General features: G+C 37.7%; 1 protein-coding gene across 8 annotated transcripts in view; it reads right to left on the bottom strand.

The window, feature by feature from the left end:
- Positions 1-24,390, bottom strand: part of PARG (poly(ADP-ribose) glycohydrolase) — a 71,114-nt gene that overhangs the window by 5,143 nt on the left and 41,581 nt on the right. For 7 of the 8 annotated variants that reach the window (XM_056351815.1, XM_056351808.1, XM_056351811.1 and 4 more), the window contains exons 10-16: positions 20,478-20,557; positions 17,997-18,057; positions 17,283-17,358; positions 14,889-15,036; positions 9,361-9,439; positions 8,468-8,576; positions 4,557-4,662 (exon numbers count right to left, since the gene is read on the bottom strand). In XM_056351815.1, coding sequence (XP_056207790.1) covers positions 4,557-4,662; positions 8,468-8,576; positions 9,361-9,439; positions 14,889-15,036; positions 17,283-17,358; positions 17,997-18,057; positions 20,478-20,557 — 659 coding nt within the window. The remainder of the gene's footprint in view (positions 1-4,556; positions 4,663-8,467; positions 8,577-9,360; positions 9,440-14,888; positions 15,037-17,282; positions 17,359-17,996; positions 18,058-20,477; positions 20,558-24,390) is intronic. The other variant, XR_008823896.1, reaches the window with a different exon arrangement.

Genomic DNA, 24,390 nt, shown 5'->3' with positions numbered 1-24,390 from the left:
GCCAAACTGCATCCCAAGTTCTGTGAATAGCTAACATTACAAAATAGACTCTGTTCTTCTATATGGAAAAGAAAGAATGCTTCCTATCTTGGAAACAGACTTTTGAAGATTCATCTTGAGAAATCACCTGGGGTATTGACCAATGGTCCAGCTGAGCTGAATAATGACCCGCTGCAACTGCAGGAAGTGGCTCTAGTCCGGCTACATTTTCTCCCTTGTCACCCACCTCCTGACTTTTCTGCAGCTCTCAAGTGCTCAAATATTTCACTGAGCCAATTCCGTTCACAAACCTGGCAGAAAAGTTACACACAAAAGAATAAAAGCCTATTGTTTTCTGCCAGATTAGCAGCTGAATTGCCTGAGTAAAGGGTTTGCTTAAGCGCCAGAGCTGATGCAAGAGAGGGCACTAGACCATACAGCCAGGAAGGAAGGGGGGAAGGAAAACCAAAACCCCTCTAGGCAGCACCAAATTCTTGCAAGAACGCAGCTTTTTCACAGTACTGTGAGGCTGGGGTGTCACAGATGCATGCAATCAATTACACATTATTTGGACTGTTGTAACATTACCTGAAATGAATGGACCCAGCAACTACTTAATCTGGTGCAGCTTGTCTTATTTCAGGGTCTGCGAGTGCAGTTCTGATATTAATTCTTTCCTTTTCTACCCAGTAATTAAAATGTGATTGTCTCAGTAAGATTAATTTTAAATAAAATAGTGCACATGCTGCATTACCACCTGCTACTGGAAACTAAATAGAAAGCTGCTCATAGCTCAGCTCAAGATTCTTTCACATTTTCAAACAGAAACCTAATAAAATAATGCATTCTTTAATCAAGAAAACCTCTTGTAAACCCATAGCTAAAATTATAAATTACACTATTCACATGTGAAATTAATCTCAGTCTGGGAATGATATTTTAATTAAACTACTGAACCAGCTGTGGACTTGGTAAAGCTTCAGCAGTTCAGCTTTTAAAGGGTCTAATTAACTAGCTTGCATAGGGGAACAGAACCTAATGGATGTTATTATTCATTCCAAACAAACAACGCAGTTTCACTTTACAGAAGATATTAAAAATATTCTCCTGCTTACTTTGAATTGCTGTAAACCTTCTGAAATGAGGCTCAAAATTTCTGTCAAGAATCAGGCTTCACAATCCTCTGTGCATTGATGATATACAACACCATGTGAAAATCTCGTGCTACCAGTACAGAAAGGAGCATCGCAGGAAGAGCCATAGAGCCTGTGGTACAGGGGTCTGGAGGGATGTGGTCTCTCTTACCCCTCGCGCTCAGCTGATGAGATCCCATTTAACTCTTCTGGACTCACACCTGAAGGAATGGCTGCGTTGACACACCTTCTTCTATCACCCAGCAGGGGTGGCAGAAGCAGAATACAAATCCCTCTGGGGACCCAACTATCCCTCAGAGGCCCTATACATCCCTTTTATCCAGAGGAAAGAATGTTATCGCCAGGGGCTCCCCTCCTGCAGTACTGTTGCGGCAGTGCAGCCAAAGTCCAGAGATCTGTGCGGGGAACGTGGCAGCAGAGACACAGCTGGGGCAAGCAGAGCAGAACCGCACCACTGCAGGCACAGCAGCACAGCTCTGGGCAAAGCACCCAATGCTCCTCGTGTCATCGCCTGCTGTGTAAGCTCAGAACTGCAGTACTATCACGGCCGCACCTCACTATCGTATGCATTGCCATGACGCAAGGCACATGCTTTTCTCTCCTTCCACTAACCCTACAAGGGTCTCTTTAAAGCTGATGGCAGTCTTCCCATTGAACTTTATTTTCTCAGATAAATAAGAACACCAGTTCAGCTAAAGATTACATTCTCACAATCATTAGTAGTTAAATTAGGTATTTATGAGATGCCTCATCAGAACATCTCCTTTGCATTTTCAATAAAACAACACTTTTCCCATCTTCAGACAGTTGCAACAGAGCCCCTGCAGCTATTAATTGCTAAATTATCCTCTGGTTGAAAAGATAAGCTCTTCCAACCCCTTCCAATCATATAAACATACTTTTTTCAGTATTGAGAGTCTTAAGTTTATACTAAAATTTTGTGGAAATATCCTTAACTTAGCTGGAATCCAGCTTGTTTACATACCAGGCCTTTAATTTATTAAGCCAGATAATTTTTTTCCTCCCTTAAGAAGACTTCAGTTTCTTTAATTCATGACTAGAAAAAAGAAAAAAAATATAAAATACCATAATGCATTATGGCGCTTATCCAGTTACATCAAATACTTTGGTGGTTCTGAAGCCTCTGTTACAGATCCAGATACTACTTCTGAAAGGACAAGGGTGTATATTTAGGAACATTAAACGAAAAAGCAAAATTTTAAAACTATGAAAACTATTTTGTCATTGCAATACACTGCAAAGCCTGTGCAGTCAACAAAAGCTATTTATTTGGGTTCAGTGAAACTGCAATACTGCTAATCTCAGAGTTTACCAAGACATGTTCTGAAATGAAGTATTTATGACTCCCTTTGAAGTGTAAAAGATTATTCACCAGCGTAAGAAATTTACTTATAATGAAGTGAAACCATTGAGAGTATTTGCAGTTTAGAATAACCCTACACAGCATTTTAGAACATAAGGGAGAAACAACTTTAGCACTTATGACTGTGCAGGGAATATCTAAACTAGAAAAGACTTCATTTGTTTATCACACACCAAATGCAACTCTATTCTGACAAAAGCACACATGACTAACTACTGTACCCTTCGTTGCTCATAGTTTACAAAAAAAAAGAAGCCATCTTGTTTCTCATCAGCATCAGCTCAGAGTAGAGTATCAAATACTAAACGACTAGCTCCATATCCATAGCACATCACTGCTGTTTAATTGTCTTTACTGATTTTTCAGGGTCAACTAAGAAATCAAGCTGTTCTACAAAAAGAGTAACCGAAATGCAAGTTAAACCAACGTCTGTCTTTGTAAGGTCTGCCAGAAGAATAGCAGAAGACTTGAGAGTGCACACATAGATTTAGATTTTTTTTCCTCACAGCAGCAGTGCTGTTAAGTGTTAATTCTCACAGACTTCTGGCGGGGGAGGGGGGGGAAGACTGACCAAAAACCAGAGGAAAAGTTACATAAGTGAAAGCTCAAACTAAAATACTAAGTTAAAATAAAACTGAGAGAATGTTCACCCTTACATGCTCTTGTTTTGCCTGGAGTTCCTAGCCAACTTACAAAGCACCACATATCTCGTGGCTCCTTTCTTGATCTACATCGAAGACTTTCCCTATGGGCTGCCTCACCAAACGGGCTCAGCTCTGGTGGTCTCTGTCAGCGTGCTTCAGTTTTGAGCTCTGACCAACAGGCAGAGGGAGTAAAGCACTGCAGTGAGCAATCACTATTCTAAAAGTCCAGTGTTGAACAAATAATGGCTTAGAGCAGATGAGCCTTATTTTTATCAGAAACCCAGACATTAAAAAATACACATGGAATATCACAGTTCAGATCCAGTAAGAGACCTTATGCAAATCAAAGCATTTATTAAACCTTCCTAACATAATCATAATCAAGCACGATCAGATCCTGCAGTAAAAACTACTTCTGATATTGACAACCTGTACTTGGCAGCCCATTTTATCTAATGGAAATCAAAAAACAACTGTCAGGAAATCAATGAGCATGGGGGGGGGAAAAATAAATGCTCAATGAATAAAAAGCATTAAGAAAGAAAACTAATGAAGCTGGTAGCCTGATGCTTGTTTGTCTCAATGTAACTACCAAAAGCTGTTCAGAAAAGCAAATTTTAAATAGTCTCCGAATGTTTGAAAACAACAAAAATGTAAATGTCTACTTAGAACCATACGAATCAGAATATCAATTTAAATGTCAGGATCCATCAGTTCTTAACTTGATGGGAAAAAGTCTTGAATTAAAGTAGGCATGTGATACCTGCTGCATTATAAATACTCTAATTAAAAATAAAAGAACATGGGAAAGTTAGTGATACAGCAAGCAAGTCAGGAAAGAAAGGCGTACTTCTGAGTGACTGGAAACCTCTCTGGCATACAACATATTAAGGAGCAAAACTAAACATTAAGAATTGCCAGCAAGTTTGTGAAGCCTTGCAAATTACCAGGAACTATAAACAGCTTTGCAGACATACAAATTTTAGGCATAATCTCTAAAGACTGCTCCACAAAGGTCAACTGATTTATAGCACTGCAATGAACACGTTTCTTTTGTGAACAAATACTGTGTGCTTGCGCTTTTGGTTTCAGTGCCACAGGTCCTGTAAACGTGACATTTCACCATCACATACTTACCTCAAACAAAGCCAAACCCCAAAAATAACGTAAGAGCAATGTGCATTTTTATTGCTAAGGCCACATTACTCATGGTCTAAAGATCAAAGCTAATGAATCAGTTCTACGGACAGTTTAACCATTATTCCAATTCGTGGCTAAAATGTATTAAATTTGAATAAAACCAAAAAACGTACTTGAACAACAACAAAAAAGTCCAAGAACAAAAAAATCAACTTGATTGATTCATTTGGACATTAATGATTTGCTAAAATTTACCTTTTAATCGGGAGTCCCCTCCAAAGGCACCACATCCCCAGTTTCCTGTGGCTATTGCAGAGAGATGTTGAGGTGGAACATTGGGTCGAGAGAAGCCACAGTAGGCCTGCAGGCAGACAAGAGTCAGAAGATGAAGCTGACAGGCAATCTGGTACAGTATTTTCAAAAAATAAGGTGGCAACAATAATCAGTACTGTCTTCTAGCAATACCAAATTCAAAAGACTTCAATACACAATTAGTCCTCCTTTAAATTTAAGGTGAATCACTAAAGACTGTAAGGCAAGAATAATTTTGCCTCATCAAAGTGAAAAATTAAGATACAGATGCTGACTCCTAGGGATTTCTTCACAACTACAAGAAACTTGTCAGGACAGCCAGAGCACGGAATAACTTTAACTGTAGATTATGTCAGAGTTGCTGCTTTTTGGCTTATTTAGCACACATGACAGCTGAACTGCTGTGTCCAGTATTAATGAAATGTCTCAAAACTAAAAATAAAATACAAAATGGCATCTTAGAATACAGGTCTAATGTAATAAATGAGGTTAGGAGGAAAAAGTGCAATATTCACTAAGAAATCTTGAGTAAAGGCAGGTGCTTCCATACATGGAAAAAAGGATAAAACTCTTTAGGATGTTTTTCAACAGTACAAAATGGTATTGAACTGGTACAATTGTCTGGTACAGACTGAAATACCCATAGTTTCACTCCAATCTGATCTAAGCTGCAAATTCAGGCTTGTGTTAGTTACAATTTCGCACGATACCAGATTCAGAGTTTGCATAAGGAGCACTTACACTTCATCGGGTGCATGCAGCTGCTCGAGCTCTTTCAGGTCAGAGGTAATTATTAGTATGCTTCATGTCCAGAACACATTTGTTTTGTACAAAACTAGTGGACCAGGCAAGCTACTACTCTGGTTGCCTGGACAATAATTCTTCAAAATCCATCCTCCCAGTGAGGGAAATGGATTGGTGTTGTGATAAGTTGCTGTTTTATTTTCAGCTTTTACTTAATGGGCATGTATTTCTCAACTCGCCAGGACACAGAGAACAAAAGCTGTCTCAGACACAGTAAGGAAGTCAGCAAATACTTGGAAGGACTTCAGCAGCAGTGACAAAAAATATCTAAGTGCTCCTGTATGATCTTTCTTTGCAAATAAAGGGTAAAGATAAAAATAATCACTTTTTTAAACAAGAGATTATGAACCAATATCTGAAATAGGTTTCGCCTAGGAATATGAAAAGCAGTTTTAAAGCAGGTACTTTTCTATGGGAAGCAGAAGAGGTGTTCCTCTTGAACGACATAAATGAATCTGTTTTTAAGCTGTACAACACAACTTCAAATAAATGGTGTCTCATATTTAGAAGTTGTATCATGTTTACAATTGGTTTGTTTTCATATAAAAAGTGTTATATATAGTTCTCACTGTTAACACTGAAACATAACTGTTTGGCTTACCATAACTCTTAGGGAAGCATTTCTTGCCAGATACGAAGCTGTAACTTTTTTTTAATTGCTGACTACCTAAGTAGGCTTAATGACATCTACAAATGGGATTGCAAGCCCACGGTAAGTCAGTTGTTCCTTAGGATTTGGGAAGTGGAACTTGCAACGGGAAAAGTTATTGCTAGTGAGAGTCTTTATTAGGCAATAATCTCAAGGGGCTACCAAGGATGAAACAGTGACATCTCTTGCACATACATCTGTAAATCTTAATGCTGGAATCAGATTCAATGATTTTTTTGTTTCTTATTCTGAACAGCTGACTTCAGACAACATTAATCTTGTTTTCTCAGTACGGCTTAAACCAGCAACAAAGGTCAGCCTCAGACAGCTACCTTTTGAGAAAACTAACCAAAAGTGAACATCTGGTTCTTTAAGATAAATGGATTTTATGCAGGAGAAAACATACAGGCTTGTAAGAAAATACAGGTTGCAAGAAGAACCACTTTTGTTTCAATCATTTCCTAACATCTAACAACAGACAAACAAAAGACCCTCTGAACACTGAGCTGTGTCTACTAACACACAATACACTCATATTTCAAAGCCTGTGTGCATATACTGTGCATACTGAGTCCTGATTTATTAAATCATAATAGAAATAGAATTGCAGCTTATTCCATCCACTTGTTCTCACCCACAGTCTTAAGACTAATTTTAAATCAAACCGAAAAAACCCACCCACAGTACGTTCAAAAGTATAGAACCTCCAATAAGTGTAATGAAATTTTTACTGTAGTAAACAGAATTAACTCAGGCTTACAATTTTCTTTAAATACCAATCAGTCCTCAAACAACACCAGCCATACTGACACACTGTATAAAAGCTGCATATATCTACCATAATTTATTTTAAAAATCCAAACCAAATCAATACCACTGAAAATTGTAGGCAGATCATAAATTCACTGGAGTAGGTAATTTGAATTCTGTTCTACGATATCACTGAAGTTTACAAAATTCGTTTACTGTCTTTTTCAGGGCTAATTTCATTACCAACCATGAAGAAACAAGCTGATGAATGTTACTTTAGTCAAGATACTAAGATTTTATGACTAAATTAAATTAGTCCTTCAGCACCGTACATCATTTCTGGGAGGTGCGTGTGTGTGGGAAGATGAGCTTCCAGGTATATTCCTTTTGCATTTCCAGCTGAGAATACGAAACACATTGCCATATGTTTGTTTTGAACCCAAATACAAGCACAATAATACAGTATAACTGTATAAGCATTCTTGTACTCAACTGTCCAATAAAACTATCATTGCCACTGCTATAACAGACCACAGACCTGTCACTACCCACGCCTTACACTAGCCATGCAAGGCCCTCGTTCTGCTCCATTAGCAAATACTTAGAAGTTAATAAGGTGGCTATGTGAACCAGAGACTGATACCAGGCATTTCTTGTTAGGAGATAATATTTGTGCCTGGGATAACAGCAAAGGCCTTGAAAACATTGGCACAGGTTGAAAGCGAAGGTCTCAGAACTATAAACAGCTCAGCGATGGCAATTACTAGTCACTGAAAAGGACAACAAAAGCTGGGAAAAAACTGTCTTAGCCTCAAGAAAAGGAACAGCAGCAAAGCAAGAATTAAAACAAGTAACATGGAAATCTCAGCCATGCGAGATGATAAAGCACCTGCCATGGCTTGGGAAAGTAACCCCATGCTCACAAACATTACGCAGCACACAGTCCAGGGCAGAGACCAAGGGCTAGGAACCATCTAAAAACTCAAGTGTCTTACAATGACAGGATCCCAAATTAGGGAGAGCAAAAAGATGCCCACCACACTTCCACCTTCCCTTACCAAAAAGCTCTTCAGCCTGGCAACTTAGATGACCAAGACCACCCTATCAAGGACCGTAGCCATCAGATCACTGCAGTTTTGCATACATACAGCCAACGCAGGGTAAGGCCAAGGACTGTCTACTTTGACTACATAGTGATAATGATTAATAATGTTTAAGAATTGTTAGTAGGGAGTGTGCTTTTGCTGAATGTCAGTCTAAAGTTTTGTTAAAATGGTTAAAACTGGAAACATGAGGCACCCCCTTCTCTACCTTGACTGCAGGGCTGAGTAGGATTCAGCAGAGCCAGTCACAGGAAGAGAACTTAAAATCATGATTTAGAAGCAGGACAGGGAAGAGTTAACAAAATGTATATCCAAACTTCACTTGTATTTTTGAAAGTGAAGTAAAATACACCTTTGAATAGCATATGAAATGGTAAGAGTCGTTCTATTCGACAAGCTTCTGCTTTAACACTGGACAGCAAAACCCTGAAATACATCTAAAGAGACACAACTAAGCAAGAACTTCCTTAGCTGAAGATAATAATACAAAAATATTTGAAGTAGTACTATAAACATTAAAATGCAGACTGTTGTAAGAAGTTACTGGCCTTGTTGAGCTCTCTTCTAATTTTCTCTGGACCAAACTGATCAAGGAAACGTCTGAAGTGAAATGCATCAATAGCAACAATTTCAGTGTAGCGTCGCTGCCATTCATCCCTAAAATCAGAGGGAAGAGAAAAGCAGATGACATTAGTTTTTTAATGTTGGTCATATAATCATGATCCAAAATGAGCAATTCCCTGCAGAGCTTCTCTGTTAGAAGCAGCTAGAAAGGTGAGCTCATAACAGACAGTGGGTCAGGAATGAAAGCACCATCAGAAATGAGACAGGTCTCCTTAAAAATTCAGAAATAATCTGGCCAGACTTTGGACATAAATGTGAAACAAATCAAATTACACAGTACTATTTATTACGTAAGAATACTGCAAGGTCAGTGAAAAGCACTTTGGCTCTCTGTCTTCCTCCAACATTCAAATGAGAATGTATTATGTATGTTTCTACACCAAATGAATAACTTTGTGTATACACTATGGTAACAATTTTTAAGAAATTCACGACCCTACTCAGATCCATTTTATTAAATCTTATTTTGCCACATACCAGCTGCACTGCAGCACCTGAGGTATCATTGTCAAACTTTTTGTGACATTACAATCCAGAGTTCAGTCAGTACCTTAACAAAGCTTTGGATTGAATACATATAACTGTAAAAGATGTTGGTTTAAGAACTGACATCTTGGCAGGTACCATTTATTAGCATTAATATCTCATCATTAATAAGAGATAGCTTTGTTAGCTTGTTGGCTCTACCGAAGAGAGCAGGATCAAACAGCCAAACTCTCCATTAAGGCAAACACTAGGAAATACTTAAAGCACCAAGTTTTCAAATCTGTAACATTTAACTTACGCTTTCACTTTAAATGTTTACATGGAACTTTACCTTGGGGTCTTATCCTCATGGCTTCTTGCCCACCGGTAAGTTTCTGCATAGCCTGTATACTCACTGTACTGCTCAGTACCTGAAACAAATGATTTTTCCACATTATTAAAAAATATGTACATATTTTTTTATCTTGGCAAATCTTTCATAGGAATCACTGCTTCTCCGAATGAACACACAGCTCTCAAACAAAAGAAAACAGAATTCATATCTGCACCAAGAATGCATTATCTTCTACCAGCAGAAGCTTCGTTTCCACAGATGATGTGTAGCATCCACCACAGAACACTGCAAGTGCAGATCTATGTATGCTGTCCAGTACATAACAAGACAGTTTTCAACTTTGCCACTCTCAAGTTCAATAGCTTCTCAATAAACTGCCTGTCATCTCTGAAGTTTTACTGGCTAATATCTGGTTAAGACTGTGAGCCTTCGGGCCACCAGCATACATTTTTTTCTTCTTTTTTGAGGCTACTACCTGTAAACATGATGATAAAATAGTCACTCCGCTATTGAAAACATGGCAACTATACTTCATCACAATTTAGCAAACATCTGGGCTGACAGTTTAGGAAACACAAGAAAAATATACACAGATTCAAAAGTGTATGTGGTGAGCAATACGTTCACATGTTTTATTTCTCTAACAAGTTTTGTTCCTCTAACAAAATTAAAATCTATAAAGCCAAAGAAAACCCTGACGGTCAAAAACGATGCAGATTTCCAACACACCAGTATTAACCAGTTTGCTGCCCTGCAGTCTCACTGCCCAGTACACCTCTTTCCTTGTTACCATTTTGCCTTACACTTTTTCAGCAATTAATGACACTGACTGAACCCAAAGATCACTGCTGTCAGCTGGAGTGGTCAGTGCCAGAAAGCTACTTTATAAAAACTTGAGGAGCCACGAAATCATGGTCTGGCATGCATCTGGCTGCTCTGTCAAAGAGTCCAGCAGGGTATGTTGGCAAGCACCAAGAGCTGTAAGAAAGTAGCTCACTAAGAAATCCGGTATTTTTACCTATTATGCTCCGCTATACCAACTCCTTTTCAAAGGTTTATCTGAAGACCAAGGAGGAGAGCATTTTAACTGACAGTAAGGATCAGAACCTTTCTAAAAGGCTGCCTTTCACATGTCATTTTACTGAGCTTCAGGACCTTGCTTCAAAACCTGGGAATGCACAAATGCTTCAAAGAAATACTTCTAAAGTAATGCCACAGCAAAATCACAACTTTTCCCCATTTTGAGCTCACAACAGCCAAATTTCAAAAGCAGGGGACTGAAAAGAATACCTTGTTTGGAAAATTTCAGCTCATACCTGTACAGTTTGGCACAGGCTTAAGCAGTAAGAGTAAGGAGATAACTGTTAAGCAATCCCTTAATTAAAAACAGTAACACCAGCTATGCCTATATATATAACAGAAAAATAGGTTTTAGAAAGATGTGTGTCAGCAGGCAGCACAAAATGTCTGATTACTAAGACAAGATTAATGCCTAACTATTGCACAGGTTGGTGATACTCTGAGAATACAAATGTTTAAATCTAATCTCAAAGTTACTCAATTTCTAAATAAAAATAAAACTGAAGTTGAACAATCAGAAACCTGGAACTATTCACTTTTAACCGCATCTGACCAGGGAATTTGAATGCTAGCTATCTGTAGTCTCAAACATAGGAAACACAAGCTGTTAAAAACTGTTTAACATGATGCATCTACTTCAAGACATTTTCCCCGCTTACCCTAATTCATTTTAAGTGAAAAGACTTATCAGTGCTTCTTTAAATCATCTGCCCTATTATTCACTCATTCATTTAGATTCGTCTAGATGATTAACCACACTGAGGGCACACAAATTCCACTCAAGGCTATTTTCAAAAGTTGCTATGCAAAATGAGTGGGATGGTAAAAGATTCCTCACCAAGAATTCACTTCCTGTTACAAAATCAAAGTCCCCCAAAATTGTGACGGCAGAATATGCCTGTATATTCACACACACCCATGCCCTCGATCAAAGGACAACTGTGAGCAGCTTAAATATTCAGAACAGTCTTCTAATAGAATTTACAGGCTACCAACCTTCAGTAACTTTTCCTGACACGGGCAAAATTCAGTTTTATTTATATGCTTGGAAAAAGTATCTGAGCAAATAGTAAGCAAAAACAGAGAAGAGAAGTATAAGACTTTTCTGACAGCTCTCTTTAGGGGACAACCTAGCAAAACTTCCAACTTGGAAAAGGAAGCATTGCCTTTGGTGTCTAGCATGTGGAAAGACAAGACTACCCTCTCACAGTATCTTGATAACCTAGATTAAGTGACAGTCAAAGTATTAAGCTAACTTTTTCAAGGTTCATTGTTTTCATTATTTTTATCGAAGCGCAGTGTCTGATCACAAAAGCACCAGGAAACAAACAAACAAGCAAATACAAACACACACACATATATAAAAAAAATAATAACAGAGATATTCAAAGAAATCACACAAAATCTATACTTGCGTCCCAGAAACCCAAAGTTAATGAAAATCGATGGGTTTTCATAAGTGAAGCTCTGGAAATGTGTCAGACAAAAATGGGTATTCAACTGGCAGCACTTTTGCGTATGAACCACCAGGATACAAACTGCTGTAGCTGGGAGAACAGAAGCAGTACGGGATAAACTGGATATGCTAATGTTTCTAGTGAATTTTTTTTCTTCCCATAAAAGAAAAAAAGGGGTAAAAAAAGCCAGGCCACAAATACAACATAACAGTATAGTTCCATCAGAAATCTAAAAACAAACTACAAAAACTACAAAAGCCTTAAGTCAAAAGAAAGTATATACAGGTATCCCTCAAAACTACATTCTTTGTGAAACTTGTAATAACCACAGCATCAAATGATAAAACTGCCGAGTGTTAGTGCTTATGGGACCTCATCTATCTAGAAAGACTTGCAATTATTACTAAAAATAAATATTCCTTTCTCAGACTCTATAGTGTAGCTTTTCATTTTCCTGTCATCTGTATGGCATTATAAAGTTCCCAAGGACTGGGAAAAGCCTCACCATGCTGTCCCTCTAGTCTTTCTTACGAACTAGAAACTATGCCTCGGAAGAGCCAGTACCAGTAGCACTGAGTAACAAGGAGAACATGCGAACAGTGCAAGTATAGTTTTGTAGTCACCAATCCAAAGAAACATTTACTGCCAAAAGTGAAGGGAAGGTCCTTCTCTCCCTTTCAACCAATTCTTCTGATCCTTATCTTGTGCTACTGTTAATCTTCTGGGTCTCCAGACAGTAGCACAATCAGCCTGCTAAATCCAGCTGAAAAACAATTTTTCCCCTCTGAGTAAATTTTCCGCTGAACCGATTATCTGATCTCATTTACTGCACGAGTAATGTGCTTAGAGGTCTCTGAAAATGCATCACTAAGATGCAACCAGTACTGGTTGTTGTTCAATCTGTAGATTTAAAGCAAACATGGAACACTGCTTCATCTGCTCTTAACACCGCTCGAGTACACATGAACTCAAGATGGGGCTGGGGCAGGAGGTGGGTAAAAAAAAGAAGAAAAAAAAAGCCTGAATGAGAAACACTGACCCTTATTCACAGCTGTAGCAGAAATGCAGCTGTAAGACTCTCCGGCAGTGCTACTGACATTTCTGTAGGGAGATGTCTGTGCTGAAGAACCTGAGTGTTTGCATGGCCAGTTCCATACTCATTACAGCAGTGATCTTAACCAGATACTGTGCAATCAAAACAAATTTAATTTCTCTCCAATTTCTCAGACTCTTCTGCAAATCTAAGCTACACAGTTATACCCATTAGGCTGCTAAGCCAAGACGCATCAGAAAGAATGTAATTTATCAAGAGGATTGTAACACGCAGCAAGGAGACTTGGCTAAGAACTGAGGTGGAAGAGCTCCAAGGATTAAATGAAAATGATGGAATGGCCATTTCCATTAGAGAACAACACTGTAACACAAATACTAATTGCAAAACACTATAAAGTACTCAAAAAAACTAAAAAAAACAAAACAAAAAAAATATTGCTGTGAAAAAATATCCCCACCTTTATTTGTTCATGCCAAATCGGTGTTTTTTGCAGAGGAATGGAAGATGCTCTTTCAAAGCACTCAGTGTTTTCTCCCCATCAGTTATTACACAGACTGATAGCTGTGCTCTGCTTTTACCCTTGTCAGAAGGGCCTCACCCAGAGGACAGTACTTCAACATCTTAATCTTGTTATAGTATCATACCCAAAATACACAACAGAAATCAGCCACAGCCAAGAATTTTCTGACTCAATTTTTTAAAAGGTAATCACAAAAAGCCAATTTATCAAAAAGTTCTCACAGAAAAAGAATTAAGCTTTGGCAGGGTGGAAAAACAAAATAAAACGCTGTCTTAAAAAGATTACCAAGTGTAAGACTGAAAACAAAAGATGCTCTGCCCAGTACAATCAATAGCTCAGGACAAAGTAAGATTTGCAAGATATAAAATCAAATTCCTACTGTGCATGCATGTGAAAAGTGCTTTGGAAGGACTTTTCCAAGAAACGTGTTCTAATACCTATACAAATTACTGACTGTTGAGGCAGCTCAGGTAACCAAACCCAACATTTTTACTGAAAAAAATATACATAATTATTACCATATTTGCCTAGAGGACTTCTCTGATCAAGTTTTGTGGGTTTTTTTTTTTTAATAGCTGTTCTTTAGAGTACATAAAAAAATATTATAGCATCATTTTATTTTTCAGTCATGACAAATGCTCACTGTGTTCCCATGTATGAAACAGACATATACAGCACAACCTGAGTTTCTCCAGTTCTTAATAGTGACGTTTAGTGGTTTGATGCTCACTGTTTTGATTCAATGGATAATAATAAAACATTCCAAGTTCTGTAACAGAGGTTGAAACAAAAGGAAAAACTTCCAGTAAAGCACTGGACAGACAGCGCATCTCCATACACAGCCCATCAACAACATACTGGAGAAGTGTTTAGTTTTTGATGTTGTAGTTACAAACTCATAACTAACTTGCAAGTAACACAAACATGGTCTTGTAAGTTATGAACAAAATCCTTAACAGACATTTCCTGACTTTCTAACCTTTTTTAACAGATGTTGATTTTCTCCTCTTCCACTTCCTCCCCCTTTTGCTAACTAAAGGGCAGTTACAATGTTACAAATTCCAGACAGGAACAAAAAAAACCCACCCCTGCTTCAAGGTAACAGAAGCATTACCAGCTAATAGCTAGTAATAGTGGCTTTTACCTATATTGCCCAATATATTCTTGAGCTAGGCCTAAACACCAAAGTCCTCAAATATGTTTCCTTCACAAAACATCTACTGGAACAGCAGCCCTAAGGTCTTAAGAGGTGGAGTGAAGAAGGAAGCTCATTGTCAAATGAGTATTAACTTTACTTTTTTTCTTCCTTTTTTTATCCCTAAAGCATTTAAACATACTAAACTTCCAACCTGAAATGTATCATCTATACGTAAAACCAGAATAAGATGTGAAACATTTTCTGCAAAAGACCAACCTGTGATGATAAGACATTCATTGTGATCCAAGACTTCAGTGATGAGCCTTGATACAATCAGTTCTGGGTTGATTAAAAACCGAATTTCTTCCTGGACTAGTCCTGCCCCAGTCACACCACCTCCAACAAAACGGTTTGCAAAATCAACCTAACAAAAATATATTCACGAGGATTATGAGACAAGCAAACAGCACAAAATTCTTTCATTTACCAAGGTAAATAAAAGTCCTGTACAAATTTCAGTACTTCTGTTGAAACCTGCTATCACTTCAAAATACAAGCAGCCTCATTAATAATAATAACCTAAGGGACAGAGCCTTAATTAACAGTGTAACTATCTTTTTTTTCTCTTTCTAATTCTCCAAAAACTTTAAACAAGCAAGACATTATACAGCAAAATCAAGTTTTGCACCTCAAATGCTCTGAATTCAAGTTTTGTGGGTTTTCTTTTGAAGAGCACATACTGAACAATGAAACACATTTCAGTAAATGTGAAAGATGATAATAGCACAGTATTCTTTTCGCATTTTATGGACATGGAACAATTATTAAGTTGTCCTTTAATAAGCATTCTGCCCCAACTGTCCACAATGAAACATTTTAATATTAGCATTGCCCCCCTACCAGTTGCTCTGCACTTAGAAGAATCTCTTATGAATTCTCCTTGAAATGCACCTGAACAAGGCAAGTAATTTTGATCATTAAGGTTTCTACCTAAAAGAGAGAAGCTCTGGACTCTTATTTTTTGCTGCAATAATACATATTTTGCAAATCACATTTTTATATAGACAAGTTTTAAAAGGATTTGGTTTATCCAATAAAGTGATTACTATTTACGCAGATTAACTGCCCATATAAATTTATAGTTTAAAAAGTCAATTCATCTTTCAAATGCTATTAGCTTCCTACTGATTTTTATTTAGATAGCTGATGAGAGCACATTTTTTTTTTTTCCCCCTCCTGTAAGAGTTGCTGGAGCAACACGAACATCCGTGTAGATTAGAAACTGATTCAGGAGTCAAGAGTCAAGTCTAAAGCACAGCGAGAGCCAGCCACCACAACAGCATGCGTTCCTCCAGTCTATGCTGGAAACGGCAACATGCTCCAGTTGTTTAAGAACCGCTGAACTTGACTACGATATAAAAAAGTAACACGAAAACGACCCAAACGTTCAGTGTCAGAGCCCCAAATGCATATGAACTGCCCTGAGTAGCCTCACCTTGGGCCCCAATCCTGGCTCCCGTGTAAACACACATCCTTGTCCTTGACCTCACCTGAGACACATCATGTATGGGCCCATGCCCAGCCCTGTTCTCTGCGGATGCCCACTTGCTGACCAGATGTCTAGGATTGACCCTGGTGACCTGACACATCACTTTGCCTTTGTCTGATGACCACCAGCCTGTCGGCAGAAACTGTCATCACCACCATCCCTGCTCTGCTTATCCCAGCCAGTGACCCTGCCTGCTGAGGCCGAGGTCACTGAGCAGAGATATTTCACTTGATAAGACTGCAAATGGCCAGGAAGAAACATATTACATCCCAGGCAATATTCACTTTTACAGAGTGCAACAGAAACAGTACATGAAAAGGTATAATTAAATCTCTCACTTCTGAGGTTATATAGTTAGATAGAGACAACAGAAAAATGGTTATTGAGCAGTTGCTCAGTTCTTAATAATTTCAATACACTCAATTGCATGCTCAGGTTTCAGTCACAAGGCAAGTTTGAGCAAAAAGCATCACAGAAAAAACTCCTATTCACCTTCCTCCTCTTCCTTTGCAGTACTTGTTCCTGGCTGAAGTTGTAATTTTTATTTTTTTTAAAAACAAACTCTAGAAGGCACTTTCTTTTTTTAAAAAAGAAAAGCAAAAAGCAAACAACTAATTTGAAAAGTCTGAGTGTGCTCCGTAGATATGGACAGGACATCCTCCTTATGAATTTCTTTTGCTGACTGCCTCCCAGACCGGAACAGTGGTGCTGGCAGCAGCAAGAAGGTCTCCTGAACCACTGACCTGGTCACCGTCTGGGGCGCAGAATAATTTTTTAAAAATAAACTGAAACCCTTGACAACTCATCAGGATCACAGCCTGAAACTTTTATCTTGTCAATCTTTAATCCTGGCATGAACCATAAGACCCGAAGCTGTCCAGAGCTTCTGATTTTCTGTCAGCTCGTTCTGTACCAGGTAGATGGGCAAACCTAGATGGGCTGGGGAACACTGACAGCACCAAGACTGGCCACGGAATTAATTCTGATGTTTCTTTTAAACTGCATAACATCTTGTCATTTAAGTCAATCGAGGATAAACAAATAACTTCGTTATGCTGGCAGACCACAAAAGTATGACAAATCCATGACATAAAGCCACAGTTACCGTTATATGTGCTTACCTGTAGCATACCTTGTCCATTGCTTTCAATGGTGCCTTCATAGGTGACATGCAATCTAGACAGTTTTTTCTGAGATCTATCATTGAGGAAAAATATTGTACAGAAAGGACGATTACAGAATCTCCACACAAAGACATCCATTTAAAAAACAAAAAGATATCCCAATCCAAACTTCTTACACACCTTAAACATAAGGTGGTTTAAAAAAACCCCAACCACCTGACGGATTAAAGTGCGTTTGCCTCTCAGAAACAATTTGTAAAAGTTTAACACAGTCAATTGTGTTAAATTTGAAACTGAAGTTCGATGTTTTTTACACAAGTTTGTCCCACTTAAACTTGCTAACCAGCAAGAAAGCCATAATAGTCGTGTTTTTATGCTGGTTATCACCCATACTTCATTATATTTCCCGTGACTTCTGAAATCAAGTCATCTCTTTTTTTCCCCACTCAAGCAACAGCACCAAAGATGTGCTACTGTTCACTGTGTAAAATTCACTTCAGACTTGTTGGCTTCACAGGCAAACATACTGTAAAACCCAGGACACTCAAACTACTTGTGGCAGTCCACCCACTTCCCTCTGTACTTCTCTCCATAACAATCCATACCAAACATTGTGTTCTGTAGTACTTCCAGGCCTGAATTAATGTCATATGAATAGGATTCAGTTACTGATTTAAGAAATTTCTTACGTTAATTGGATGTTTGACTTACCTTTCCCAGTCTGGAAACTCCTGGAGACACTGCCTTGTAAATGTCACCAATCCCGTAGGTTCTACAGGCAAACCAACCCCAGAGGAAAACGTATTAACTGCTGGAACTTTAGTCCTTAGATTATTTTAAGTGGTAAGCTTTTAAAATTACAACATCATTCTTGGCAGAAACACAAAAGCTTAACTTTCCTCAGGAGCAGCTTTGAATCTTCCCCTGACAGCCCATGCTCAAACTGAAAGCAAGTAACATGAAGACCAAAATACTCACTTCTCCCTTTGGAGTTTGAGTATTTTTCTTTTTCCAGATCAAGGAGAAACTATTTATCGAGTGATTTTTAAACTGTAAACACTAATAGAAAGACTTGATAGTTGGAAGTAAAATGTGCTGCCACTTAGAAAAAAAGAAACTCTGAGCGTTTAGAGGTTGCTGCTGTTCAGAGTCAACAGACAACGCACAAAGTACTCAGCCTATGGATGGATGAAGCAGCAGCTCATGTTTCCAAGAAAATCCTACTACATCAGCATTAGTGGATTCCAAATCAAGCTGTTTTCAGCCCTGCCAGGATGCTAGTCAAATTCACTGTATTTCAACCGAGAAATGACTCCTGCCCTCAAGAGAAAAAAAGGAGCTATTGCTCACTGCAGGAAGGAAACATTAGCATCTTCTCTCCTTGTTTTACTCAAAAAAGTTCGTTTTGCAACAGAAAGTATCAATCTTTAAGTCATGCAATCCTAGTGAAAACTGCATTTGAGACTCATTTCTGTGCTCCAGTAAGTCTATGCTTGTGAAAAACATTCACAATAGTAGGTAAAGCACAAACATATCTTTCCAAAAGCCTTAAAAAATCCTATGCTTTTCTTCAAAATTACAGGGGTTTAGGGGAAATGAAAGGACTACTGGCTCTTAAAAAAATAAGTGCACAGCTTTCAGTAATCAAGTGGTTTTCCACAAAGGAGCTCTGGTTATCAGTGGCAGTGACTTACAAATGAAGCATTCACCTTTTGAGCACAGCCTTCAGTTGATATAGTCTCCACTGTGTTCTTTTACAAGGAATTCAATTACCATTTCCAATATGCAACAATAAAGAATTGCAAGATTATTACAGTAATTTACAGAGCTAAGTTACTTCAGTCTTACCAATTCCTTGGACAAAAAAGAACAAAGAAATGGGGTCTCTTTTGGACGTATGATAGGAATTCTTAATTCAAAAAAAGAGCACTCAAGAAACTCATTAAATGTTATTTAAAGTTATCATGTTAGGAAATGCAGTTTCATAAAGCATGTTCCCAACAGATTTCACATGCACAGGGGGTCAGGGACAGCTGCATAAATTTAGGATTTGGTTTGCATGAAAACATTATTACTCAACTGAAAAAAAAAAAGGCTAGCACTCTGTCTCTCTTCAGTCCAACACTTAGATCACAATTTACTTTTTACATCAGAGATTTAGTTCTATTGACATTGCTGAAAGTTTGATAGCTGAAACAGGATGTAGCTGGACTTAATTTGTGGTGAACTAAAATTATGAACTGAAGATGGACAGAACCAAGGAAAGGGATTTTAATATTTAATATCTTAAAGCTGTCTGTCTTTTAAAAAACCCTTCCGAGAGAACATGAAGCTGATAGTGAAATACTGACATGTAAAGAAATAAGGTTCTTTTAAAAAATACTGTAATGAGGATATTGCTGCGGATATGATGTATGCTTGCTACTGCAGTAAAATCTCTTTCTCCCGCAAAATACAATATATAAGCTCTAATAAAATTATCACAAAAATTTATTTTTGAAAGCTTATGCAAATGTTCAAATTCATGGCTACAACAAGAGATCTGACTACGTACGCTAAGGAAAATACTGCACTAAGTTCTGAAGGAGTTGGGGATCTCTCATGTCTTGCTATCAGTTGTTTTATTTGAGCAGTGCAAACTTCACAACAGCTTTGATTTAGGAGAACAGAAGGTAAAAAACTGAAATATCAGCACAAGTAGGGGAAAATCCTTCAGAACTGCAAAGGTAGTCAGAGGACTAAATGTGCACACTGATGGAAATCTGAAGCTTGAATCAGAATCTTTAAGCCTATGATTTTAATGACTACATATGGTGCTAAGTTCCCTCAACATCCTCACTTTGATGCAGTGTAGCAAGTAGTTGCATATATTACAAATATACCTAAGTATACTTACATATACACATTTATATACACACAATTTGTATAAGGGGGGGTGAAAATATTTCTCTGTGTATTTTACACGTTCCCCTCATATCCCCCTCTCAGAAAAAACAAAGCCCTGCGCAAAAAATTTAATTGCATGCATCATCTATATGAGAAGAAGTTACATTAATACAAATACCAGTGTACTTAGCAAGCTGGCTTTTGTTGCACACTTCCATCATAATGCTGGATAGCCATTTCTAAATTTAATGGGATTAATTTTTTCACGTATCTGTTTGTAGCTCAGAAAAAGAATAAAGGATATACTTTTTTCTGTGACTCTTCTAAAATAGCAGAAAAGGGTCTTAAGTTTCTCAGGCTTCCTTGGTGACCGTCCTTCAAACAATCTGAAAAACAAGAAATAAAAGCAATTAATTAGATTTCAGGGATATAGTGCATAGTTATTAGGCTACGAACTGTGATTGATTTTTTAATCATTATATGCACATTTTGATTAGCCTTGCATTTAAATTCTGTACTGTGGAAAGAACTCTCTAGACAGCCCCTATAACATGGGCCTTTAAGAGTAACAAGTTCATTCGCTTGCTAAGTTTCTTATTAAGATGCTAAGTGAATGCCTATCTCATATTGATACTGTAATATCAAAAAATGTAACTTCAATATGAACATCCAAGAAAGCTAATAGTTTGTTTGCAACAGACTGGCTTGGATTAAAGTAAGTAACCAAGGGGTGACAATACATACATTGAGTACTCCAAGATCCAAATGCTTTACCCTACTTTCAGCTCAGTGAGTTGCACAGAAGAATTAACGCAACCATATTGCTTTCAAGAGTTGCATTGCACCAGCAGCATTTCTAAAGAAAAGAACCTACCCCCAACAGAAACTGCTTCATCCGCTGGGCAACTCCTGGCATTCTAACATTCATTTGTAAAAACCTAAGCATTAAAAAGAAGCGCCCTATTTTTAGCCATTAAGTGAATGTATTCTTTTAAGGTTAGCTGAAATACTTTTACTGCATCATCTGTCCTCCAGCAACTTGAACACGCATTAGTTAATTTCACTTCCAACAAAGTGACAAGGCATTGTTACTGGCAACACATAATGGAATTTATCTGGAAGGAAGAATAGCAGCGACTTCAGAAATAATATCCTCTGAGTAGGAAGTTCACTAAAAGATGTATGATTCAGTGAAAGCCCCAAGGATGTAAGATTGCGCCCCAATAAACAGTCTAAGTAAAGGAATGACACGACATTATTTATTTGTTTCTAGGTACTGGGATGACAACCTGCCTTTAAAACCAGAATGCTGTCAGGTGATTGCAGCTTTTAGTAGCAAACTACATTTTTTCAGTATTTAAGAATTCTTACGAAGTATATATGCTGAAAAGATCAATGTCGTCCGAAACGTATATTAAGTCACAGTAGCAAGTTTTGAGGTGGTTAAAAAGGTTTTATAAAATCTCTCTCATTCATTGAATAATGAATCAGGCAAAGGCGGCAAACTCCAGACTTAGTCTATTTTAAAATGGGCCAATATGCAAGTTCTATCAAGAAGTTCTGCTTGCATGACTAATAAGGTGTTCATAAACGGAAGAGTTGATACACGTGTGTGCGCACGTGTGCAGGTCCTCCCTACGTGCATAAATAATCTCTGACCTTTTATCTGGCAGTCTCATTTGGTATGAATCCTTTGAACTGGTTAATTTATCTGTTAGTCCAATCATACCCTTACTAGCTTTTTGCCTCTTTACATCAAATTGAAATCTCACTTATGTTGCAAACTCTCAGGATGTTCTTCGTATCACAAAGGCAATATGTGACTCAGCATAACTAACAGACTGGGGAGGAGAAGTCCAGAACTGGAAAAAAACATGACTAAAATAAGTCACATCAAGCTAAAAGGCAATGGCAAGGCAGATGAACTTTGTTTCATCCATTACAATTACTCATCAAAATGCAGCCACTCTGTCAAGTAGGGAACTCCAACCAAATATTTTCTCTTGTTAAAAGCTGCGGTAACTACCTCTCTTTTTTTCTCCTCTGCGATCAAAGCTAGAGTAACACCGATTTGCTTCTGAAAAGTCGCATTTTATTTTACAGCAGATAAAATATTCCCCAAACAGCATCTATAATTACAATAATGAGAAGAAATACCTGTATTTCTGTTCCAGCCCTACATGGCTGGGTAAAGACCACAAGGCAGCACAAAAGAATCTGAGAAGCTCTGGGTTCTGGCACAGGCATCCCTTGCTCCGGAGGGATAGTCCATACCATGGAGATTGAAGAATACTATGGCCTTCAAAATTACCTGTATTTTGACCTAGTAGCTGTATTAATCCAGTAACTACATGCATCAGATCTTTTATAACAGTTAACCCCAGAGCTCTCATCACCCTTCTCCGCACAGCATTTCCTTTTCTTTGCTACGACATAACATAAATTGTACTTTCTCTTTGAAAATCCACTGTTAAATAAAAAAAAAAAAAAATTAAAAAATGTTATTTATTAAAAACAAAAGCGTGCAACACCAGTCCTGCACACACATTTTAGGACCACAAATCATGTTTGTCTGAAACAGAACACACTCATAAAAGGATAGCCATTTGTGGCAGGCCAAAACCACCGCGTCTTAGATCAATTAATTCATATTTTCTGTGTCTAGGATTTACCTTTACTAGTGAGCTAATGGTAAACTGAAGATAGCTATCTGCAAACATGCTTTTTATTTATCTATAATGTTTGAAAAATACAAAACACTAGTATATCACTTGCATATTTCCATATAACCAGACCAAGGAACTCTTGTCTTCAGTTATTTCAAGTGAAAGTGCTTTACATCATTAGGAATTTGATTTAAAGGCCAATTAGACCTGTGGAAAAATCCCCAAGGATTTTAATGGGCTACAAATTAGCCTTAAACCCTCACAGTATCTAATTATTTAAAGTTATTGATATTCATTCAGTTGAAACTGATTGCTTCATATGTTCTCTCAAATTTCCATAGAAATCATGATATCAATGATTCGGAAGCCTTCCACCAAGCTATACTAAATTCAGAAGAAAAGCACAAGAGAAAACCCAACACCTCCCCCTGCAACACACACAGGCAGCCAAGCTTCCCGAAGTACAGCATAAAGTAACCAACATGCAACAGTAAAAGCAAGTGATACCTAGAACAATCAAAAATGGCCCAGTCCTGCTCCATTAATTTAAGTGAAGATATAACATGGCAAAGTTATGAACGTTTTAACCTTGATCCTTACTTCTGAAACGGATCAATTAGGCAACATTATGATAAGTTCTATTTCTGAAGCAAATCTCTATTTTGAAGAACAAAGCCGTATGAGGGCATCAATAAGATATTAAATAAAATTCTTCCTCAAGCTCTGTGACACAGATCCTACTAAAAAAAAGCCGCCCAAAATTGTAAGTGGAAACCACACAATCAATTTCCTGACAGAAGAACCCAAGGCCAAAACCCATTAATTCCAATTAAAGAACTCATCCAAATGAAGTGCACCGTAAATCAAATGCAAAGCACTGCAAGCCTACTTTCAGTCGAAGTAATTGAAATATTACTGGCAACTGCATATGTAAGCTGTTTTGCTTTGTACAAGATGTTCTCACTGCCATGCAGATAACTTCAATTTAGCAGATATGGGAGTTAAGAAAGCTTGCAGAGCTGATCGCCAAACATAGCCACAAATTTATCTCTGGCTCTCCAGCTTCCAAGCCAGGGTAGCAGCAACGTTAATGAATGAAGACCTCTACAGGGCCATACTTAAGTGTTCGAGGAATCAAGGTCAGAGATTTAAAAACATAAGAAAGCAGATGCGTGAACGATGCCATAAACACAAAGTAGACTGTTAAAGTCATTCTGGCTAACCAAAAACTCTTTCCTAGCAAGTATTCAGACAATCCAATTGTTCTGAAGAGAATTCCTATATATGAGAAATATTAAAAATAACAACTGGTACTGGGAAAATGTAAAAAAAAATAATTTAAAAATTATTCAACGAATGTCAGTAAACATACAATGAAGTTACAAGGCAACAGTGTATACTATTTCAGTAATTATTACAAAAACACGTGCATTTCTTTTGCTAAATTTCCCTAAATTTTAGGGTGGTGAAAAAGCATTTTAAAACTGTAATCAATATTCTGTTTTCTGTAGTCTCACTGACTGCAAACACAAAATGGTCTTATTTCGTGCTCT

The sequence above is a fragment of the Falco biarmicus genome, chromosome 9 (genome assembly GCF_023638135.1).
Source record: "Falco biarmicus isolate bFalBia1 chromosome 9, bFalBia1.pri, whole genome shotgun sequence".
NCBI classification, from domain to species: Eukaryota; Metazoa; Chordata; class Aves; order Falconiformes; family Falconidae; genus Falco; species Falco biarmicus.
Note: the sequence above shows the minus strand (reverse complement) of the source record. Positions and strands in the feature narration are given on the sequence as shown.